The sequence below is a fragment of the Rhopalosiphum maidis genome, chromosome 1, assembly GCF_003676215.2.
Source record: "Rhopalosiphum maidis isolate BTI-1 chromosome 1, ASM367621v3, whole genome shotgun sequence".
Classification (NCBI taxonomy): domain Eukaryota; kingdom Metazoa; phylum Arthropoda; class Insecta; order Hemiptera; family Aphididae; genus Rhopalosiphum; species Rhopalosiphum maidis.
The window spans coordinates 30110361-30135620 of NC_040877.1; the positions used below are offsets into that span (position 1 = coordinate 30110361).

At 29.3% G+C, this 25260-nt stretch overlaps 4 protein-coding genes across 5 annotated transcripts; 2 read left to right on the plus strand and 2 right to left on the minus strand.

Annotated features, from left to right (window-relative positions):
• The first annotated feature begins 1236 nt into the window (after positions 1-1236).
• LOC113547898 (SNW domain-containing protein 1-like) lies at positions 1237-6167 on the plus strand. The gene is made up of 5 exons (XM_026948474.2): positions 1237-1457; positions 1532-1685; positions 3612-3962; positions 4044-4933; positions 5813-6167. Exons 1-5 carry the CDS (start codon positions 1444-1446, stop codon positions 6009-6011), a joined length of 1608 nt encoding a protein of 535 aa, XP_026804275.1. The 5' UTR covers positions 1237-1443; the 3' UTR covers positions 6012-6167.
• A 494-nt stretch (positions 6168-6661) lies between these two features.
• On the minus strand, positions 6662-8185 carry LOC113547899 (cytochrome b-c1 complex subunit 9). Its single transcript, XM_026948475.1, has 3 exons — positions 8028-8185; positions 7225-7374; positions 6662-6830 (listed from the first exon to the last, which is right to left on the minus strand). Exons 2-3 carry the CDS (start codon positions 7363-7365, stop codon positions 6795-6797), a joined length of 177 nt encoding a protein of 58 aa, XP_026804276.1. The 5' UTR covers positions 7366-7374; positions 8028-8185; the 3' UTR covers positions 6662-6794.
• Positions 8186-8451: 266 nt separating this feature from the next.
• On the plus strand, positions 8452-12481 carry LOC113548540. Its single transcript, XM_026949481.1, has 4 exons — positions 8452-8762; positions 10514-10937; positions 11024-11520; positions 11704-12481. The coding sequence occupies exons 2-4, from the start codon at positions 10515-10517 to the stop codon at positions 11966-11968; spliced, it is 1185 nt and encodes a 394-aa protein (XP_026805282.1). The 5' UTR covers positions 8452-8762; position 10514; the 3' UTR covers positions 11969-12481.
• Positions 12482-13259: 778 nt separating this feature from the next.
• LOC113548211 (ataxin-2-like protein) lies at positions 13260-24922 on the minus strand. Of its 2 annotated transcripts, XM_026948970.1 has the most exons (14): positions 24041-24922; positions 21479-21608; positions 21207-21417; positions 20975-21111; positions 20549-20670; positions 19747-19845; positions 17639-17751; positions 17333-17554; positions 17024-17266; positions 16489-16904; positions 16073-16394; positions 15815-15978; positions 14418-14989; positions 13260-14331 (listed from the first exon to the last, which is right to left on the minus strand). In XM_026948970.1, the coding sequence occupies exons 1-13, from the start codon at positions 24088-24090 to the stop codon at positions 14471-14473; spliced, it is 2748 nt and encodes a 915-aa protein (XP_026804771.1). In that variant the 5' UTR covers positions 24091-24922; the 3' UTR covers positions 13260-14331; positions 14418-14470. The 2 variants fall into 2 exon arrangements, with proteins under 2 accessions (XP_026804771.1, XP_026804770.1); XM_026948969.1 differs by having other exon boundaries at positions 17333-17751; positions 24041-24919.
• Positions 24923-25260: the final 338 nt, after the last annotated feature.

Below are 25260 nucleotides of genomic sequence, written 5' to 3' on the forward strand. Positions count from 1 at the left end.
CATGAGTCATAAATCATAATGTACCTGTAGTGCACAATTTTTTTGACTGACAACATTTCAAAATAATAATATAAAAAAAAATCTTTTCAAATTTCAAAATCTCTATCAAAATTGTAATGAGTGCAATTGCAGAAACTTATTTTATGTTATAACTGATATTACTAGAATTAAACTTACAAAAACCTATTCATTTAAGTATTTTTTATTACAATTACTTTGCAATTTTTATAAATCTTGTCAAAATTCCAAATTTAAATACTTATAAAAAAAACATAGATATATTTTAATTGAAAAGTTAACCAATTAAGTATTTCTACCCAGCGAATAATTGATTATTTCTCATTCAGCAATGCCTAAAAATGATGGAAATATTTTGAAAATTTTACCCTTACAAATGAAATCGTAACTTTGAAATAATAAATTTTATAATTGTAGCGCTGCCTATAGATTCTAGGCCTTAGACTTAAGGGTATTGAGTATTCAATAATTTGAACAGAATATCTATGTCTGGATATAATTTTGATGAGGGACATACCATAGGCAACTTATCGTACGAGTCGGCAATGTTCAATACATAGAAGTCTATATGGTTCTATACACAGATATATAAATAAAAATAAAAACGCAAATATAAATTGTAATCACACCTATGCTGTTAAATAAAACAAAATTGATTCACTAAAATTTGATGAATCGATCAAAATATTGAATCATATTTTAGGGATCATTAGCTCACTTTCAATTCATTATATATTTGTACTGTTCGTAGTGATTGTTTATTTGTTTATGCGACCAATGGTATACACAAGGGGGGTGTCTGGGGGTTATGACAACCTCCCTTGTGCAGTATCATCACATATTACATTATTATAAATTTATAACATTACATACTCAAAACACTAACAATAAAAAGAAAGCTCAGTAGGAAGCGTAATTCATTAATGAACTAGTGTGATGAATCTATGACTAACATGCAATCATTGAATTGATTCATATATCATTTAATGAATTGAATCACATGAATTAGTTATCCAAAATGAATTAAAACTTGAAAGTACTCAATACTCATCACTCACTACTGTGATAATTACTTCTGGCCTCAGATAAAATAGCGAAACTTCTCTTTACGTCTTATCAATAGTTAGCAATTTAGTTTATTATATATATCTATGGTTCTATATGAAGATTTCCTTATCAATGGCTGGCCCCACCCCTTCAATTTCTTTATTATCTTTATAATTAAAAATATAGGAAAATATTCAATCATGAGTTAGTGCATGTTGCGTGTGTCACTGAGTCTCAGTTTCATAAAAATCTCAAATCTGTAACTGGCTACTATCTAGCCAATTGAAGTCCTGTCTCCTTTGTAGTTTGTGCCGTTTGTGAATTCACGTCGGACGTGTTAATAGTCACTTCTGTTGTTATGAGACATTAGACTACATAATGTCCCTATTTAGGTAAGTACAAATATGGTTTATTTGTTCTGTTGCTCAAAAGTCAAAAACCAGTTTATTAATTTATAATTCCTCAGTGTATTACCAGCACCCACACAATTCCTCCAAGATTTAGAAGAAGATGACGAGGCTAACGAAACACTTGCTGAGAAAACCAATACTTTTGAAGTGTATGCTGTAAAAATTCCACCATATGGAAACAGAAATGGATGGGTACCAAGGACTGTTGAAGTAAATCTTAAAATATTGTAATGTAATTTTGCATTGTACTAATGTGTTATATCATTAGTTACAATTTTATAAATAATGTTTAATTAATGCTCAAGTAACTAAGTACAAATAGTTGTTAAAATCTTATTTACATAGCAAATTTTGTACTTCAAAATAATATTTTTCATTTATATAAACTAAATAAAATATGCGTATCATACAAAACATGTTATTCCCTAAAATACATTAGGTAATCAATATAAATTTATAATTTTAATTTTGCACACAAAGGTTGATATTTGTTTACTAGTCTTGGTCAATCCTTTATCAAATCCATCAGTATAGAAAATAGACATAATATATTATATTATGTTAATGGTATAGAACAAAATTACATTACCAAGTTGCAGTTACATCGTGGTTGTCAATGTATAGTACTTTTAAAATAATAGTTTTGATATGTTCAACGATTGTAAACTTTATTTGGTTAAATTTATATATTAAATTATTAACCAGTAAAAATAAATACAGATTTAATTTTTTTTTAAATCTTATTTTCAAAATTCATCAACTACTAATTATTAAGAGAACTTTGTACTCACATGTGCTGTTTCCGTCTTATTAATGTATACCATACTAAAATACAGTGGATTCCGCTTAATGTAGGCAAACAGGGTTGGTCCTAACGTGCCCACATTAAGCGGTTGCCCATAAAAACCGAAATTAGTAAAAAAAAAAAAATTATAATATCAAAAAAAGTCAACAAAATCCCTTTCTGCAAGAATTTTTATTTTTTCCGATAAAAATGTACTTATTGTAAAAAACACCAGGAGGATGGGAAAAATATTTAAAAATATTCAAGTGAAACTACCCTTAATAGTTGATTAAGGATTAACTTTTTGCACACAATTAGGTTATAATATATTTGAATATTTCAATAAGTATTATACTTAAAAATCTATACTTATTTTTAAAATATTCTGGACTAAAAGTACTACAAGATAGATTTTTTTTTACCAAAGATCGGTAGTATCATTAGTATCAAATTGTTATTGTTGTGACATAAAATGGGTAGTTTTTCACTTTGTACAACAATAATATTTTCAGTCATTTATTTTTCATCTGAAGTTCACAATTTTGCTGCTAGGTAGATGTAACTGGTCGTATATATAGTAATGTTGTAACTTTATTTTCAACAATAGAAACTACGAAAAACTAATTTGTGCCATTTTTGGTACAATATGCAGAAAAGGGTTTTAAGATTTAAATGGTACCTAGTGCTTTTAATTACTTTTGATAAATACAATCTCATAGATATGACGAAACTCAATTAAATTAGTCTTTTTTAAATACATATGTGTATATTCTAACACTATGATAAAATCAAAATTGCCTACATAAACCGAATCGAGTGCCCATATTACGCAGCTTTTTTTAACCTTGTTAATATACATTTATATTGGGACCAGACCATATTGCCCATATTAAGCAAATGCCCATATTAATCGGTGCCTACATTAAGTGGAATCCACTGTATATGTTCTTCCAATTTTGTGCGTTTAGCTTAAATATTAGAGTAATATGACCTATTATCAAACTTAAAAAGATGATCTGTGTTCTCTTGTTAGTTTTTTTATTAGTATGTATAATATTAATTTTTAAAAATACTCATAATTCACTTACAAATTATAGTATCATGATAAACTAATGAGAGAACACAACTAATATTCTTGGGTTTAAGTTTAATTATAGATTATTTCACTCTAATATTTAAGCTAAAAATATAAAATTGAAAATGCTAAACATATATTTTATTAAGACAGAAATAACATACGAGGGTTTGATGTCGTCCTCTTAAGCAATTTTCTTTTGATTAAGATGCTTTTTTTAGAAATCAATTAGTATATGCATAAAACATTTTATTAAAATAACAACTTTTTTATCTAGGATTTTGGTGATGGTGGTGCTTTTCCGGAAATCCAAGTTGCGCAATATCCATTGAATATGGGCAAAGAAAATAAAGAATCTGTTTCAAATGCTCTTGCATTACAGTTAACTTCTGATGGTAAAGTTAAATATGATATGATTGCTCGTCAAGGTCAAAGAAAAGATAAAGTGATTTATTCAAAACTATCTGATATGCTTCCATCTGAGGTGATCAATGAAGATGATCCTTCTTTGCAAAAGCCTGATTCAGAAGAAGTTGCTGACATCACTGAAAAAACAAGAGCAGCTCTGGAAAAGTTGACCAATTCTAAAGTTTCGGCTGCATTACCAGTACGGGCGGCAGATAAACCTGTAAGTTAAAATATTCTTCATTTTTATGAATTTACTGTCTTATTTTACAGATATTTTTATTTACACAATACTTATGATTAGGCTCCTGTACAATGGTTTCGTTATACCCCTACCGAACAAGGAAAAGAATACAATTCCGGATCAAAACAGCGTGTAGTAAGATTAGTAGAGGCTCAGAAAGATCCAATGGAACCACCAAAATTCAAAATTAATAAAAAAATACCTCGAGGTCCTCCATCACCTCCTGCACCTTTAATGCATTCCCCCACTAGAAAGACATCTGTTAAGGAACAAAAAGAATGGAAAATTCCTCCATGTATCTCCAATTGGAAAAATGCTAAAGGTTATACAATTCCATTAGATAAAAGATTAGCTGCTGATGGTCGAGGTTTACAACAAAATCATATAAATGAAAAGTTTGCTAAGCTGGCAGAGGCTTTATATATAGCAGATCGTAAAGCCAGAGAAGCTGTTGAAATGAGAGCTCAGTTAGAAAAGAAAATGGCACAAAAAGAAAAGGAAAAGAAAGAAGAACATCTTAGAGCAATGGCTCAAAAAGCCAGAGAAGAAAGAGCAGGTATTCGGCTTCCTGGATCTGCTAAAAATGATGAATCTCGTGAGCGTGATCAATTACGTTTAGAACGTCAAAAAGACAGAGCTCGTGATCGAAACCTTGCTAGGAATGCTGACAGCCGTAAAAACAAAGTATTACGAGATCGAGATATTAGTGAACAAATTGCTCTTGGACTTCCAGCAATTACTAGAAAAACAGGAGATACTCAGTATGATCAACGTTTGCTTAATACATCAGCAGGTATGGATACCGGTTTCGGTGATGATGAAGAATATAATGTGTATGATAAACCTTGGCGTGGAAATAGCTCTTTGGCTCAACATATTTATCGTCCATCTGCTAATATTGATAAAGAAGTGTATGGTGATGATTTAGACAAAATTGCTAAGACAAATAGGTGAGTGTGGTATTATATGGTTGAAATACTTATTTAATAATTTATATTTAATCATATTAAATATTCAATGAAGCTTTAATTTAAGAGATTCCAAAAATGAATAATTCAAAACTGCTAATGCAATTTTGTGTATTTCATGAATTATGAATTTTCATAAAACAATAATATTGTTTATTAGAAAAATTTAAATTTTAACTGTGTTAGAAGCTTTTCTTAATAAGGAATATTTAAAGGGTTAGTTTCCTTATGCTAAGAAAAAAAATTGCATTTAAATGTAATTTTCCCACAGTAAGATTTAACTATTTTTATATATTATAACCACTGTTCGTTTCCCATACGTTTTTTGTGATAAGTTTCTTCAAACTCTATGAAAAGTGACATTTCTACAGAATCAGTTAGTTATATTGTTTGGAGGCTCGTATACAAGGAAAGTTTTGGGGGTTCACCCCCCCTCCCCCCGAAAATTGATCCTGGATAAGTGCTTGATTATTTGACTTCTGAACAATTTTCTTCACAGAAGTTTTTAATGTTGGAGAATTGAAAATTCTTAACAAGTTTGTTTGTTTTTGTCATTAAAAACTTTTCTCGGGGGCAATTATTCAGAAGAAAAATTGAGTCCATTTTATTAAGAGGGTTTGAAGAAACATAGACCATGTTTACTAAAAATGTATAGATGAACAGCTATTTTATAAAAAAAATATTTTACCTCCTGCTTTAAGTTATAACAATTTTATTTTATTCCTGGTTTAGGAAAATTGATTTGATTCTCTAACAAACGGTTTATTTAAAAATCCGACATTTTTAATCAGCTAAATCTAGACATAATTTAACTTTTATTGTCTTGTTTTCCATAAAATTATAATTTTTGTTTTTATTTAGGTTTGTGCCAAATAAAGAATTTAGTGGAACAGATCGTGATCCTAAAGCTAGTGGTCGATCTGGTCCAGTTCAATTTGAAAAACATCAACAAGAAGAGGATCCATTTGGTTTGGATCAGTTCTTAACTCAAGCCAAGCATGCATCTAAAAGGTCTCAACCACAACAACAAGATCGTGATAAACGTCGTAGAAAAGATTAATTTCTTTTTTTCCTATTTTATTGAAATTGTTTTTTCATTTATTATTTTAGGAATATTCTTATCTTTAAAACTAGATTTTGATAAAGATTTAAAGAAAATAACATGGAATTATTTTTTTTTTTAATTAATTAAAAATATATAATCTCTGTATCAATGTTGATTTGTTTAGTATTCAAATTTACTTTTCCATTTTCAGCAAAATAGTCAAATTTCAATAAAGTTTGAAAATTACATTTAATTTAAAAAATTTGATCTCCTGTGATTAAGTTTAATTTAATCTAATTTAGTGAATATGGAGATTGTATACTTAGAAATTAGACCCCTAGTATGTACCATTAAATTTTTGGTCACCTCATGTTCTACATAAATAATAATACTTAATACAACTAAAACTAGTTTGTTCCAGTTTACACATCCCCTTGTATACTTTTTGTCATCAAATAATTAAAACCGTTACAGGAAAGTAGGAACTAATGAAAACTGAGAATTAATTAGCCACACGCCCACATTAATACTATGGTTATAATAGCCAATAGTCAAATTTTATATCATCAGAGGCTTAACATCCAATATGTGAAAACTAGTTTTTTGATTGAGGATTTAAACTGTGAATACAATATAACATTTTTTTAGGTAAGAAAAAATCAAAATTTTAATATCTCATTACTTAATTCTATTTTCAAGACATTTATATTCAATTGTACACTTTTAAGGTATTATATTATATTGACAGGTATTGATAGTTCTACATAGCTATGACCAAAAATGTTTATGTTGTCCTGTTCAAACATATTTGTCGGCAATGTCTTTCCATTGTTTCTGCAAAGATATAACGAAAATATACACATTAAAAAAATACATTTTTAAATTCAATATAATTCTATACTTAAACATAATATTTTGTAGTGATAAATTGGTTTTTATATATTAAATACTAATTGTAAGCAATTCATATGATAAAATCCAATTATCACTTATATTTTATCATTTTATTAACTATAGGGATGAGTTTAACTTTATTTTTAACAAACTCACAAACTTTCTTATGGATAATTTTTCTTATTATCATGATTTTTATTTTTATAATTTTAAATACATATAGACATCAATCAAGTATTTAATATTAAATACATATATATTTCTAACAAAATACGATATCAATACTGAGACTAAGTTTTGAATTTATTATAAAATATTTATAATTTTTACTTACACCGCGGTTCATTTTATCAAATAAGTTTTCAATACCGATATCCAGTGTTCTTTCAAAGAACAGAGATCCAACTGCTATTACGACAAAGAAGCGAGATGGCCTCCTCAAAATTGTTTGGTAGAGTACTTTTGTGATTGCCATGGTAATAGTCTGAAAAATAATTCATTATAGAAAATAAATATATTTCTTACATCGGATAAATTGTATATCTTAATACAATGAAGGTAAATTTTTTAAACATTGAATTCATAGTTTTAACATTAAGTATGTGGTTTTAATTAAATATAACACTGGATTTACCTACTTTGGTGACAAATCAATTAAAAATGTTAAAAAGACAGACAGCATGTTAGAAAGTAAGTTTTAATATTAACATATTAACAATGCTATTCTACTAAGAATTTCTTTAATTTGTGAAACATGTAACGAGAAATAATAGAAAAAGAGTTCAGTATCATGCCACAACAACCTCATAACCACCAAGAGTAGTTAAATACATATAATTGATAGAAAAAAATCGCTCCAAATTGTACTATAAAGTATAATGATGTTTTAAGCGAAGAAACGCAAGTGTCGTAAACCTCAAAGTCCCCCAACCGATGTTTAATATACCCAACGAACGGACCGTAGAGGTCGTGACAAAACAATGATCATCAATGATACTTTGGTCTGAAAACGTCGTTTCAGCATCCCCTAGATATCGTAAATGCGTCGTTGGTTTTAGAGCAAAGATGCCGAAAACGATTAGTCAAATCACGGACGTCTGTTCGAAAAACAAAACTGACCGTACCTACGGTGCTTACCTGTCTTTACGTGGTTGGACGTTCCTGAAAAAAGGGATTTTCTGCCGTCGATCGGATAAATAAAAACTCGTACTTACAACCTAATCAAAATTTTTACGATAAAATGTAGATCACGGTTTTGGAGTTTCGGACTTCGGTGTTGGAACAGCCGTAGCTGAAGGACGTCATGATAGTAGTTATCAGCTGTGAGAGAAAAATATGCATGGAACCATAGAATACTCGTCGTTTGTACCACTAGGGCCCTATAAAGAATATCTCTACGGCGCCTCAGTACCACTACAATAACTGCTACGTACTACTACTGCCACGTAATTATAACCTCCATGATTATGCTGCTGTTGTTTGGTGGTATTATCGGTTTAAGGGTTTTCGACGAAATGCTCTCTCATCAGTTATCATATTAATTTTTTTCGCGGGAGTTCCGGCAGATTCGTTAATATATATCATTTGTTTTGATTAGTTTTATCTATATGTTCCCAGTATCCTGTTCTTTTCTATATCGACGCCTGACAGTAAACCCGACGACAGAGCGAACTAACTAACTAAGCAATTTAAGATTTATAATTAACCGTCGTCCCATTGTTTAATCACGGTTTTAAACCGTTGAATCCGCCGAGTCGATTTCTCCAGTTGGCAGTTTATCCTTTTTCGATCTCTCAGCTATACCGAAAGTGTATTTGGTTATTAATCCGTATGTTCGCAGTGAATTTATTGAAGTATAATTCATAAGATCAAGTAAGCAAAACACATTAATTTTAATAATCTACTTAAAATCTGAATTCGTGTTGACAAGTAACACGTTTTACAAAATCACACAAATCCTTAATTGATAAATTATATTGCATAAATAATATTTTTGTTATTAGACGTAAAGTATTGAATAGGTTTTGTGTTTGTGCAAGGTATTTAAATAGTTTTCGATTTCGACTTTTAAAAAGATGTTTCCCTATACAATTGTAACAATAATTTCATTGAATATCAAACATTGTTTGTATTGTTATACAAAAGTAAATTATGCTCATTTACCTTGGTTGTGTAAAGATCGACTGTGACATTATTGATCATCACAAATTCACAGACATTCATACAATAATTTAGTGCAATTACACTCTGTCCAGTTTGAGAACCCGCCGCATACCGACCAAAATCAGTTATTCTGCGCATTCCCCCAATGATACCCAGCCATAAGCGAACCTGTTTTGATAGCATGGTGACATGGGGGGATGCGCAGAATTGGCGCGTTCTCTCGCTGGACAGACTATACACTCCATAGTTGAGGGTTGGCAGTTGCCATAGTCTTACAAAGTACTGACATTAATCAGTCATTTTTATGTATTATATTATGTAATTGAATATGTTTGATTAAAAACTAGAGAGGTCTCAAGACCCACCCACTGAAATGTGATCTATGTAATTCAATACATTTAGTTGCATAATTTGTATTTTAATTTTACGTATAAATACTTTGTAACGTCATGTATGTGTACAATGTATAACCTAGATTTTACACATTAACTCAAAAAGCCTGCCAAGATTTGAGACTTCAAAATCGTTCCAACTCTGTCTTTCATCATTATTGAAGTACAGTTGTCAAAAAGTATTGATAATGAAGACTATTAGAAAAGCATTACTTAACAAAAATATTTCAAATGCTTGTAAATATTCTGATGATTGTCTATTCTATTTCTGTTAACATTTTGATAATATCGTCGTACTAATTTAGTATATATTTTAATAGAATAGTTTTATAGAACTACATCTCTATATCCACTACATAATATTCATACTTAAGTGTTTCTCAACATCTTTTGTAGGTTGCTGGATCTAAATCTCTGGGTAATATATTAATATAAGTTATCCATTGCTTTACATAATTTCTATTTATGAATAAGACTAATTAATAATTATCAATACCTCTTACCTATGTAATATTTAATACTTCGAGTCTTGTATCTAAGTATTAAAAAGTATTCAGAAAATAATTCTGAGTAAACTGTTATTTTATTAGAATTTTGTGAAAAATATTTACAAATTAGGCTGGGAAGTACTTAGCATAAAATATGTACCTAACACTTCATTTACCAATTTCTAATATAAACTTAATGCTCAATTCCGGAATATAATACTTCAAAAGTGTTAGTAAAAGATATTTTTATAAAATATTCTACCTGTTACCATGGTTTATTGCAACGATTTCCAAACTTTTACGACCACGGCACCCTTGAGAAATAGTTTGTGTTTTGGTAGAACCCCTTTTCACAAATAATATAAAATAATGTTCTCAATAATCATATACATCTGGCGCAACACACTTTGGGAAACTAGTATATTGTACCCAGATAATTTTTTTCATCAAAAAAAAAAAAAAAAATACTACCAAACACTCAATCCCGGCCCATCGAGTTTTACTTGGTAGCTCTCCAGATCAATCTGGCCCTGATTGTACCCCTACTCTAAATCTAATATTTTTTATATATTTATTTCAGGATGCCAAAAATTAAGAAAAGTATTAATGATGAAAACAAATGCCCAAGTAAAATTACTGTTAATAAAAGAAGTAAATCAGTTTTCAAATTTGATATGAAAAGAATTCTAAAAGAAAGACAAGCTGAAGGTGAATTTTGGAAAAGACATGCTGATCTTGATAAAGAGATGAAAGTTGTAGACGATTTGTTTCAAGCAGAAGTAAACAATACTATTAAACATAATGATAAATGTCCTATTGTATTACCAACAGTTGGTTATATTATATTTGACCGCTCTAAGTATAATATGAATTTTGAAAACAAATCTGATATGATAGAATCATATTCACTACAGCTACTTCTAATGTCAATAGAAAAAAATGAACTTAAAGCTACCATTATTTTTAATAATCTGATGAAATCAAATTGGTCACCAGTATTTAAGGTATGTAAAATAACATTTATTTTGCCTACTATAGGTACTAAAAGCTAAATTTATTAATCGTTTTTTTTAATTAAAATGATTTTTAGGATGTTCAATATATTTTTTCAAACTGGGGAGCTGATTTGGATTCATTGACTAATAGTTCACTATTAAAATGTCAAATTAACGATTGTGAGAAAATTGGAAGGCACAATTTTGAACTAGTAATAAATTTCATAGCTTATAATATACTGAAAAATAATAAAAAAATTAGTGATGATGAACTACTAACATTAGCCCAGTATATTGTCAAAATATCTTTTGATAACCATTGTGGACAAATGATAAATGTTATAAAAAGATTATTTAGTGCTTGCATCGAAACTGCATTACAAGAAAATGATGATACTTCCATTATAGCATTTGCTCAAGCATTGTATTCGCAGTATAACTATAAGCTTTTAAAGATGGTTGTTGATTTGTTCCTACCTTTAGAAGGAAATACTATGAAAAAAATATATACTTATTTAACATTCAAACTATTCAAGTCACTTCTAGAAAAAACCAACAACATAAAATCATTTCCATCTAATATTAATGAATGGTTAGTGTTATTTATGATTATTTTAATTTAAAATATGTTAGAAGGTATAAAATAAATAAATGTATTATACAGTTCAATGTGTTTTGGAAAGAAAAGTGTAAAATTTAACTCTTCTATATTACATCTATAGCTCTATTAAATTGTAGTAGATAATTGAAAAATAATTTGAATACATTTTTCCAGGTTTGTTCAAGATTTGGTAAATAAAGAGTTTTTCAATAAAAAACCAAAAAGATTATTATACCGCCTTATTCGGCTGTTGGAACACGTTGTGATTGTTTTTGATTTATATCAAGATGAAAAAAAACTAAGTGATATGTATGACTTTTTAAATTATGTGATTAAACCAACTGGATTATCAGATTCTCTTAAGCTTGTTAATATATTGGATCAATGGAGGTTGCGATTATTCCGTTTACATGTAAATCGCAAAAATAGTTTACTCTGAGAATCTCATGTTACTGTTCATACATTATATTATAATTTTTATTTACGTTTATTTCTCTTGTGAATTATTTATCAGTGATTAATTTTTTATCAAGGAAAATATTTGTTTTATTTATTTGAGTAATTGAACTTAATTCTAAAGTTAACTGTTATAATGTCAAAGTAGATTCATGAATGTTTACATATATTATATTATAATACCAACTAAATTATTTATAATTATATTTAATATTTATGTTAGTAAATTATTTAGAATTATCATTCTTAGTCAGTATAATATATTAAGATTGAATTATTAACATAATTATTTGAATTTATTTCCATCTAAAAACAATGTATAAAATAAAATTATCTCAAAGGACCGTAGTAGCTATATAGTTATATAGTGGTAAGCTAATGAGCATACGAAGGAGTTCTTCATAACAAAACTAGTGTATTTTCCACATCATATGCTTTTCATTTCTTAAAATCAGTGATGACAAATAAAAATATTTTATTTCTGTTTGTTTTAATATATAAGGTGTTTCTCTTTTAAACCATCACTAGTTTTGAAAATATTGGTAAATTCTCTGTATACCTTATTATATTTAAAAATAATGAAATGAAGATTGTATATTGCTCATCAATTCTGCAGTAATAAGAATAAAGAACTATTATATACACCATATGGATGTTCGACCAATTAAGTCTAAACCTAAAGGAGCAATTAGAACAAATCTGTGTTAAAATATATGACACACCATAGTTCATACATTTTCTTACATTATGAAAATAAATTTTCAATAATAGAAAAGTATTTTAAACTAAGTCAGTGAAATAATGTAAGTAACGTTTTATATAATTTTTTTAAAATTTAACATTTTACCAAATAACAAAAATGTAATAAAAATTATTTTTGATAAGTAATATTCCTAAAATATAATTCATTGTTTCAAGTATCAATTGAAAGATGGTGAGTACTACTAAGTGAGGTACCTTATATTCTGACTCAGTTTTTGTATTAAAGTAACTTAACTTAAACTAGTTGGAAAAATTACTAATTTACCCAGCAGTGGGTAAAAAGTAAATTATATGACTGAAACAACAAGAAAAACCTAACTCTGCATTCATCATCTGTCCATAATTTTTAAGCATCTTCAAATTAGTACACTTAAGGTAATATAAATGAGTATTTAATTAAAATAGATTGCAAAAGTTGGTTTCTATTTTTTAACTAGATAATAGCCATGAATTATGAATAATGACCAAATAAGGAAAAAAAAACAAAAAAATTACAATAATTTCGGGAGACAGTTTAATATTTTATTTACTGAACGTGGCATTACAAAATGTACAAAATAAGACTTTTATATAAAACTTTAACAAGGTCTCGCAGCGTTTAACAATTTTTCTCATAGATTTTCAATACATTTTGTTTATGAAAGTCCAAGGTTGGCCGCAACATGTAAACGTATATTACATTTAAAACAAATTCTACTAAATAAATTACTCCCAAAAAAACTAACAAAATATTTTTTTTTTCAGATTGCGATTGTGTTGCGGCCAATCTAACAATTTGTTAAAACTAAATAGAAAAGTCGAGCAATTTATATATCATACGGCAAATTAATTTAAAATAAATTTGTAACAAGACTAAAAAAAAAAGAAGAAAAAATCACAATACATATTAATTTTCAAAACAAATCGCCAGTAATCAGAGATAATATAACAAGATTTTGTTCTCTGCTTACTGGTAATGTTTAATGTAAAAATTATAATTTCAGCTAAATATCACATATCTCAGAAAGACATTTTCTCCTTATAAAAGAAATATCAGCTGAGGAGTATAGTAAAGTTAAAACAATGTATCTGACACAATATTCATAAATATATATATTTAATATATGTATATATAAACATGAATAATGTATATATAACATATATAAGCTGATATTATTAACAACTGTGCTTGCATCAGCTGAATTTATAATTTCAATCTTAAATTGCCAACAAGATGTCATGCAAAAATGAATGAAAACTAAAAACATTAATCGAGTCACAATATTATTATATATATTTATATACGAATTAATAAATGTTCTAGAATTTTCTTTTTATACTGGCATAACAAACAAAATGAAGTAACCTCTGAAGGATTCAATGGAAAAAATAATAAAATTAATAATAATCATTTGTAAAGAACGAGAAAATAATAATAATAAATAAATAACAGTTACTGAACAACATTTAGCCAAAGCTAGCTCATAGTTATTAAATCATTGTAACCATACATGATGGTAAATTTTGAGCTTGAAGCTTCTTGACAATCAAGATTTTTCGGTTGAACTGACAATTGTTTTGTATGACTTGATAAACGCCGAGAAACTATTTAATACAAATAGTAGTTTAATAAACAGAATATATATATAATTTGATGACATTGATAAAATACCATGATGAATAATACTCACTTTTTTATTGCTCTTACTAAATGTGGACTAGGATCGAATGAGTTGGCTATATCTCATGACTCCCGAATGGTTGAATATAAGTGGTATTGCCCATGGGGCGCTTGCGTAGATGCTGCTTGGTGATGCTGATGTGGATGGGAAATATATTGTTGGTGCTGCTGTGGTGGAGGTTGTTGCATTGGAGGTGCCGAACCAGGTGTATTAGGTGCCGATGGCTGTTGCGATGCAGTGGGTGTCGGCAAAATAGGGCACATAATTGTAGTACCCGCAGGGAAAGGAGGTGGTTGTGATTGTTGAGGTGGGGGTTGTTGGAAATTTACTGGAGTTTGAGACTGTCCAGGTGTTTGTGGTGGCCCAGGCTGTGGTGCTGGAGACTGAGCAGTCTGTTGTTGATTCATTATATGATGTTGTGATGCTTGGTGATGATGATGGTGATGGTAAGAGGGTGGACCTTGAGGTACACCACTTTCCATTTGACTTAACTGGCCTGCATTAGCTGGATGGTAGGCTATTGAAGTAGGCACTAAAGTAGGCATCATTCCTCCTCCTTGCTGTGGTACCATACGAACCATCTAAAATCAAAGTCAATTAAAGTATACTATACTATAATTTATCATTAAAATCAAATTTAACACATTGAATAAATGACTCTTTGTTTGTTTTAACTGGTGACTTTAAAAACACTACACTGAGTTTGTTATAGTCAGTTATAGGTACACTAAAAATATACTATGAAACTAAGCAACTTCTCAGATTTTTTGATAATTATATTGCTGTCTAATAGCTAAAGTCTCAGTGTTTTTCATTAAACATTTTTATAAGATTTGGTTATAATTAATTGCGCTAGTTTATTGCGACCCATTCCTCAGTAATTTTTAATAGTAATATTAAGTATAGTAGAGCGTCAATTATCTGCACTAATTGGGACCGAAGGGGATGCGAATAATAGATTTGTGCAGATAATCAAATAACCATTGAATATTTTAAAATAAAGTTAAAAATTAAATTAATAGATATAATACTGAATATAAAATTCATACGTAACATAAAAAATATAATAAAAATATATGTTATGTATTTATTTGAAATAATAATCAATTTTTTTATCACTTCACTACATTTGAGTGAGCCATAGTAGATAATAAAATAATCTCGCGTTTATAATATGTACACGATAAAAGGAACATAACAAATGATAAAATTAAATTAAATGAACTAAAAATAAATTTGGAAATAAAAATTTTGTAGTCTGGACAATTGATGCTTCACCGTATTATATATTTTTGTATGAATATATAATACAAGCAATTTATGAAGAGGAGGGAAGTTTATTTCACCATGGCTAAATCACAGCATATTTTCAAGAAAAAAAAATTATATTATTTATAACTATTTACCTGTACTTGTTGATAAGCTTGAGGTGTGGGCATTGGTTGAGGACTATATCCTGGTACAGCAAATTGTGCTTGAAGTGGCGCTGGTGCCAAAAGAGGTTGTCCAGTTGCAGCAGCTACTTGGATTTGTGAAGCTATATCACTTCTATGAGACATTCCCACTGTCACTAAATTATTTATAACACCAAATTATAAAAAAATATTCTTATTATAACTAATAACTAACTCATATTATTTTAAAAATACTATAATAATACTAACTTTTACGGAATCGTCCTGCTTGATTTGGTGGCTGTGGAGGCATTGAATGAGGATGATGATTGAATGCAGAATTTGAAGTAACAAATACAGTAGGTAACATGGTAAACGCTGGATGGGGATGAGGTGGTGCTTGATGTGTAACCATCTGCCCAGTACCAGGTGCATGTTGATGATGGTGATGATGATAAGCAGCTGGAATAGCTATTGCTGGTCCATGTTGTGCTTGAATCATTTGTTGATGTTGATTAGTTGTAGCAACTATATTTGTTGTTGGCGTTTGAGGCGTCATTGGTCTAGATGAATTTGGAGTACTAGGTGAACGCTATAAATAAATTTAAAATTTAATTTCAATACTTTTTATTTATAATATAATATATGCTTAGACACATAGTATAGATGATTTTAATTAAACTTACTGGAATAAAAGGTTTAGTATTTGGATTAAAAACAAATTCTTTGGCATTAGGATTGAGCTTTGATGTCTGTACAACAGTTTTATCTGGCAACTGAGTGATGTTTTCTTCAGGAGTTTTTTCAGTTTGATCTTTTTTTAAATTTTCAACATTCTTTTCAATCTGCACTTCTTGAAGTTTATATAATGTCTGTGGGGGTGATACAGGAGATTCAGCTACTTCTTCAGGTACATGTGATACTTCCTGTATAGATGGAGAAGGTGGCTCAGAATGTGGTATCTGAGCAGCATGTTGTTTAGGTGTTTCGGGTACAACTGATGCAGGTGAAGAAACTCTAGGATTATTTTGAGGGGATGGTGAAGATAAATTAAAGTCTGTACTAAATCGCTTCAGTTCAGAATTCAGACTTTCATCCCTAACTGTTGAAATATAAAAAAAATATATGTTTAATAAAATAATAGTACATTACTGTTTTTTTTTTTATATATGATTTATCATTAATAGTCAAGTTATAATACAGCGTCAAATAATGAATTACCTCTAATAGGTGGGGGAGGTTGTGTTTTTGGCACAGATTTATCAGCAGCTGCAGCATATGATGTACTAACATTAGGCCGAGAATTTGTTGTACTTGTCTGTTGTGTGTAAGTGGCTGTTTGATATCTAGGGGGAGGTACACTTGCTATTTGATTATGATGGCCTTGAACAGTTGGTGGAGATGACCTTGATGAAGAAGGTAATGATTGATTGTCATTGGATGAATAATTATTACGACCAGAAACTAAAAATATAAAAATTAATTAATAAACATAGATTATTATTATGTATAAAATAGAACATTAAATACCGTGTCTTGAACCAGACGAAGAAGTTTCTCTACGATTATTAATAGGAGCTGATGTTCGTTTATCACTTTGACCATTGACAGAAACTGGTGATTCACGACTATTGGCAGCATATGTTTGATTAGCACTGTTGTGATAAGGAGGCAAAGTGGATTTGTTCACAACGTTGTTGTTACCATTTTGCTGATGAGCATGTCCTCGATTCTGATTGCTATTTTTTGTCCCTGAACCAGAAACACATTCCCATCGCTCATTAGATCCACTGCTAGGATATTTTTCTGGGTGTTTACGGTTTCTATTAAACAAACCATATGCACTGTTGGCTGGCTGCTGTGGTCCAGGTTTACGACGTCCAGACATGTATTTGTTATCATTGTGATTATTAGACATCTCACTTGCTGGTCTTGAAACAGCAGCAAACCTGAATAAATAGAATATGAAGTTAGTTTAAATAAGTACTTGTATTTTTAAATTAGATAGTATAGGAAGAGATCATTTTCAAAATTCTCAGGTTTCTACAATATTATCTATATTTTATACTTTTGGCAAGCACAATATTTTAAAAACCAATTTAAATTAATTGTGGTATTTATAAAAGCATAGAACTTTTTTAAAAACAAGGTAATATGTGACATTAGAATATTATTTTTTGAATTTATAATTTTACAAAACAAAAAAAATTAAAAATATAATTTCTTGAAATTCCAAATAAAAATTTAATCATAAACACATTTAACTGTCACGTAATTAGATAAAATGTATTTATTTTTTTTTTTTTGTTATTTATTATAGTTAGTACAATTTGTATAAAATTGTTTACAATAAGCACAATAGATGATACTTAGATATGTATAAATATAATAAAAAAAGGCTTGATTAAAGAAACTATTGAACTACTTCATAGCATGGGTGAGAGTGGTTGGTTGTCTAGTAAGTCATGACACCAGATACGCTTTAGACGTAATCCAGTCACCTAGGGATGTTCGGGAAGAGAGATCATAGATGAGGGGGTTTTGGTGATTTGCTAGTTTAAGGTGGAAACGTTTGTATAGAGCAACATTTTTTACTGTTGGGAAGAGGTTCCTGGAGGAAGTGTCATTCAAAACATAGAAGGGAGCTTTAGTTATCTGCAGTTGGCATTTGGATTCTGTTTATATTGGAGTCTTTGACTGACCCCCAGAATTGGATTCTGTAAAACCAGATAGGTTTGAGGAGTTTGACGGAAGGAGGAGATGAAGCTGTCTTTGGTGATTGTTGAGAACTAGTCGTTTGTTGTGTATGTGAGCAGTCCATGTGAAATGGCGATCTAGGTATAGTATATCTAGGTAACGAACATTTTTGGTAATTGGGAGAGGTTGGTTGTTGAGTGTGATAGTGGAGCAACTTATGGGTTTAAGTGTAAATGTACAGTGGATGGATTTGGATTCATTGAGTTTGAATCCCCACTTTTTGTACCACGTCGAGAGCATGTAAAGGTGGGTTTGGATTCTATTGGATGCCTTAGGTCATGGGGTGGAGGGCTGTGGATAAAATTTATAATTTCAAAAACACAGATTTGGAATTACATCTATCATGATTTGAGACAATACATAATTTAATTAATTTGGCGAGACTCACTGAAAAACCCAGAAAATTATTTATGTTTTCAATAATTATATTATAAATTTTTTAATTCTGAATTGTCTAGAATTTTTTTTTTAGTTATAATATTGTTAAATATTTGTTTTAAGTTGATTATATTAGTTGGCATCCAATACTTTTGATACTAACAACAATACTTTAATCAATTATATTTAAACATATTTTGATATTTATTATTTATTTTTACACAGAATATGAATCCACGACCTAGGGCCTGGACGTATTAGATATATGACTCTGGTAATGTATGTATTAGATAAATATTAAATCAATATATTAATTTCATAATAAATAATACATTTCATTTTATACATCATTTAAGACATGAATCATGTAATATATATAATATAAAAACTCAAGTTCATGTTACAAACAGGGCACACCCAAATGATATAATATGCTTTTTATTTTATTACTGCCTAAATTGCAACTCATGGCCCATGCTTAATTGTACATGATAATATACTATGAATGAGATCTAATAATATTTATATTTATATCTTAATATGCATATCATATATAAATCTAATATATCCACAACCAATTTTCGTAATAGTTTTACATATTATTATGTCACATAATTGTGTTGTATACAAATTTTATTACTCTAATTTATTTTAAAGTATTATGATATATTATATGGGTTTAATATTAATCTAATACACCGTGACCTAAGCCTTAGATATAAACACTACATTATTTTTACATATTTTTTTGCATTTTTAGAGTTAGGGAAATATAACTATTAATATATTAATCGATAATTATTATTTACCTTTCTTCTTCATCGCCATTTTCTAAATTGGCTCGATTTTGAGAACTTGGATTACTTTCAATTTCTCGAGCTAAACGAGCAGCTTTTGCTTCTTCATTCCTAAAAAATAAAAAATTTAATCACTTATTATAAAGATAAAGCAACATCAGGTTACATAGACAATTTAAGAATCACATAACAACTTAGTTGTTTTTAATACAGCAGTACATTTTTATAGTATCATACTTGTATAAAAAAAACTCATAACAATACCAGCTTTTTAAAATTATGTTTAGTATAGTACAAATTATTAGTTAAATTTTTTTTTTAAATGCATAAAACTTATTAAAAAATTTTCATTTTTTAAAAATTTATTATCGTTATATTTATTTTTATTTTTACTCTAGTTATTTTAATTAACAATATAATTTTACATAGTGTGAATTAAAAAAATAAATACTCAACTACAATCGAAGGTACTGGTAATACAATTTTTATTTAAAATATCATCTACCATTAATTCAAACACCTTAAATTTTTTTTCACTAAATATATTTTAATCTAATAATTGAATATTTAATACTCTGTTCCAATTGCAACAGTCATTATTTTATGGTTGTACATATCTTATATTATTAGTGTGAAGCAGTTATAATTCTGATTGCTAGGATCACAAGGTGTTGATAATAATTAAACAATTATGTTATTTTCATAATAGTAACAAAAGATTTTTAATTATTTTTATAATTTATTATTAGTAATTATTACTAACTAAATAAGTATACTTTAACTAGATGAAATTTACTAATAGACAAATTATTACTTGAAATTTGATAAATCTGTTCGGATTTCTGTTGTATAACCACTTAAATTTTGATCAAAAGAAGATGTTACACCATGTTCTTGCTCATTTCTTCTAAACATGTCATCAGCATCCCAACCATTCTAAAAATTAAAAAAACAATTATAAAATGGTAAAAAATGGTATATTAGCATAGCCAACTTTCTTTATTTATATGAATGAAAAAATTTGAAATTCAAGTTTAAAAAAATTAATATAATGCCAGCGTGAAAAGATTTTTTTGTATTTTATACACCAAAAAAATAAAATTATTAAGATTAGATTTACTAAGACTAGGCTATTTAACATAATTAACAATATCATATTTAGTGTATTAAATTAACAAGAGCTATAATATTTATATATTTTTTTTAAAAACTAATAAACATAATTATTATTGATACCTACCGCATTATTATTTCCAGAACTTAAATCAAAATCATCCATATCACCATTCATAGATGGTGGTTCCCACATTTCCAATACTTTTTCACCTGAAGGTTGCCCATTATATTTACTAATAGTTGTGTCAGTTTGGAATGTATCTATTAACGAATAAATTAATATATTAAGCATTTATAAAAATTGACTTATACACTTATCAAATATATACATATATATCCAATATATATTTACTTACTTCGAGTCATACTATCTAAATCTGTTTCATATGCAGCAATTTTTACTATACTGTCAAATTTAAATATCATTTTATCAGCTACAATCTTTAAACCTATAGCTTGACTTGATGGGGGAGGATCAGTCCTATGCGGTAATTCTAAAACAACATCAAAATTGCTAGAGAATGTGCGCAAAATACCCGAATACATTTCTTTAGAATGAGTTACTATCTGAAAAAAATAATTATTATTTAATATATAACATGAGAATTAAATTATTAAAAATTCTTACTTCAACTTCAAGTCCAATTAAACTAGTAACACGGTGCATAAATGTTTCATTTAAATATATGCCATCAGCACCGGACACTTGGGCATTAACTCCATTTCCACCTGAAGATGAGGCTCTAGCCCGAGGAGCTCTAAAAATACAAATAAATATATTATACATATTTAAATAGACCAACTTTAGAAGTAAATGAAAATGTATTAATATTTTACTTAAATAAAATTTGACCTATTCAATTGATAGTCATTAGTCCAATACTATAATTATTATATGTAATGTGATAGCAAAATGTAATTGATATGTGACAAATCGATTAAATAATGATGGGTTACATTTTACTATAGAAATTAACATTACTAACTTAAAAATTAAAACAGACTACAACAGTAAATGTTAAACAACTATAAAAATAATATTTTATGGCTAAATCGGGGTGGAGTAATTAACTTTTAAAAATGAAAAAAAAATTGATGTTTTTCTACCTATGTTATGCAATACACACAAATATATTAACTATCAAAATATATAAAATAAATAAATTTTTCCTATCTTACACTTTTGTGTTCTAAAAACTAAAAATATTCTAAATAGTAGTTACACAAAAATGTTTACATAAAAATAATAGGTAATTTAAATTCATATAATTATGTAATTATTATTACCTAAATTCTTTCATTTAAATTGTTTACAGATTTCATTTTAACCTACTAAAATGTAATATAATTTTAAGTTTATATACACAGGGTCAGCCTGGCCAGGGCCGGATATCCTACCTGGGCCCTTATACTGTTACCCAAAAATACTACAGTATACAATTATTGGGCCCCAGAAAATAATTCCTGCCTGGGCCCTCAGGTACCCAGGCCGACCCTGTATATGCATAATATTGTTTTTAAATGTAAATACCATAAAATTAAAAATTTTAGACAGATAGATCTTATTGGTGAAATAAAATCATTTGTTCCAGTATTGCCTATCAATTATCATTATATATAAGTAAGGATATTTTTCTTAATATTTCTTTATAATAACATTCATTATAATTTGTAAATCATAATACTTTATAATTCACAAAATAACATTGGTTATTTTTAAATAAATCTTGTTCTGTTTTGTTACATCAAAATATTTTTGAGTAATTCCTTACAAAATTCCTATAAGTAGGATTTTTGCTTTTCAGGAGTATTCTTATAAAATTAAATTATACCTATATATATCTTGAATGAATTTAATTTCATTTAATTACTATAATTAAGATAATATATTTTAATATTATACATACATAGTAGCTACGTACAGATGTTGATCTTATATTAAACATATGAGCCTCTAACAGAATATAATATATTTATATAATGAACAATGAGTTTATAGAATAACCTTTGTCATATTTTTCAAGTATGTAAATAAGTAAATAAAAGTGCAATTGTATTTGCTAATACAAAAGACTAAAGGGGCATTGAAAGATTATATTTAAACAGATACTTCAAGAAAATTAAAGATGAACAAGATCTGAAAACAACTTTTTTAACATAATTTTATTGTTTTTAATAATTTATTTTCTACAACTCTTGTAGTAAAATATACACATCACTCTTACATTCATCTAGATGGTCATATTTTCATTGATTTTATAGTCGCAACTCTAATGTAAGTCTCTGAATTGTATTCAAATAAAAACATTGATCAAATAGATGTGTAATTTTAACAAATTCAAATGATTGGTGTAAAAAAATTATAGAGAATATCAAATAATAATATTATTATAACTGAAAAATTGAATGATAAATACAAGCATGCATAAATAGGGTTTTTTACAAGATTCGCCATAATCCTCACAAAATAACTCATCATACTTATTCATAATCTCATATTAAGGTATGCCGCATGCACAGGCCATTTAGTAGGCGATCAAAGGCCGTAAAATAAATGTGAGCAAATTACAATTAACACTTTGAAGTGGTGATTTTAAACCAAAAACGGAATTCCTATAAAAGCCTAACATGAAAATAAACTACTATGAAATATAGACGTTTCTAGAATTTGAGAAAAAACGTGTGTGGTGGCGACGATATTCCAAGAAAATGTGTAATCCTATAATTCCTATGAAGTATGAACTCAGCTTTCATCCAGTTACCTAAGTTAATAATAAATAATAACGTATACTACGATATTACTATATTAGTATAGTACTACAGTAGGCATAGTATGCGGGGTATAAAATAGAAAAATCCCCGACAAAATGGCGACTGTGTTGACATTGATTAGAGACAAAAAAAATTGTAGAGCAAATAACAACAGTCGCATCGCCGTTATCGCCGAGCACGAGTATAATAATAATACAACGTTATAAGGCAATTTTTTCACATATACACAAATATTATCAATTTATTTCGAATTAATTATGGTAGCGTTTCAACGAGTACGAGCGGGCGGCGTCAAAATACCATCGTACCTTTAGTATCTACCTACTCGACAATGCTGGACGAGCCCACGTCTCTTCGATTGTCATTTAAAAACATCTACAAAAAGATAATAATATTGGTCTACCTAGAATGTACGTACCTCGTCCCGGTGCTGTTGGTGTTGACGCGACTTTTTCTCTTAGTGTTCATCCTGCCGTCGTCGTTTCGGCCGGAAAAGGCGCAGTTCTTCGTCGGGACCGGAATTTTGAATAATTTCTAACACGGAACGATTAATAATACGACGTGCGGACGCGGCGGCCCTCTTCCTATGCGCACAACGCTACGGGTATATGCTATTGTAGAAGGAAGATGATTTCCCGGAAGGTTTTCGCAATCGGTCGGGGTGGCGATTTGAATAGGTCTCGACCGAGTGCGGATAACGTAATGTCGTCGTGCTCGGGAGAGCGACAGAGAGAGACTGTGTTGTCGGCGGCGGCGGCGGCACACGCGAAAAACTGCAACGAACGTCCGTTTGCGCGATACGCGTCGACGTCGGACGGTCGAACAAAGACGGACGAACAGCACGAGACGCTTTAGCGATCGACGCTGATCGTATTCGATTGATAAACACAACGACTAAAAAACGGACGCGTATTGTATTACTATTATTTATATTATTATTATTTATTATGATTATTACTATTATAATATTATTACTACGCGTGCATACGTATACAGATATGTATAATATGCGAAAGCGCGCGCGCGTGTGTGTGTGTGTGTGTGTGCGTGGGAAAAAAAAAAGAGATAAAAAAGGGGCGAACTAGAGGCGGCGGCGGCGGCGGCAGCAGTAGGCTAACGACGACGCGCGCTGACGTAATCGATCAAGTTCACTGCACTCGGCGGCGCGGCGGCGTACCTGTGCGTTGTGTGGTCGGTCGGCACTGCGGTGCACAAGACGTGTGGCGCGGCTGCTTGACTGCGAGACGAGCGGCGGCGGCGGCGGCGTGTTGTGTACGGTCGTACAGTAGTAGTAGGAACGCGCGCGGCCGACCTCACAGCGGCAGCGGACGACACGGCATGTCGAGTTGTCGACGTCGGTCGGGTATAAAATAAATAATACTACAACTACGATAACAAAACCACTTTTCCTCCGGAACTCGCACAAAACTTCGTACTTTTCGTACGCCGGCAACACCACTCTTTGCCAATAAAACAGCATATACTCTTTAAACGTATTTGTGTATATAAGATATATTATATATATATAGATATATACAGAAAGTATGTTTATAGTATATATATATATATTGTCGTGTTTGGTACTATAATAGTAAATAGTAATACCATCTTATGAGCGTGCGCGAAAGTACGTGCAGT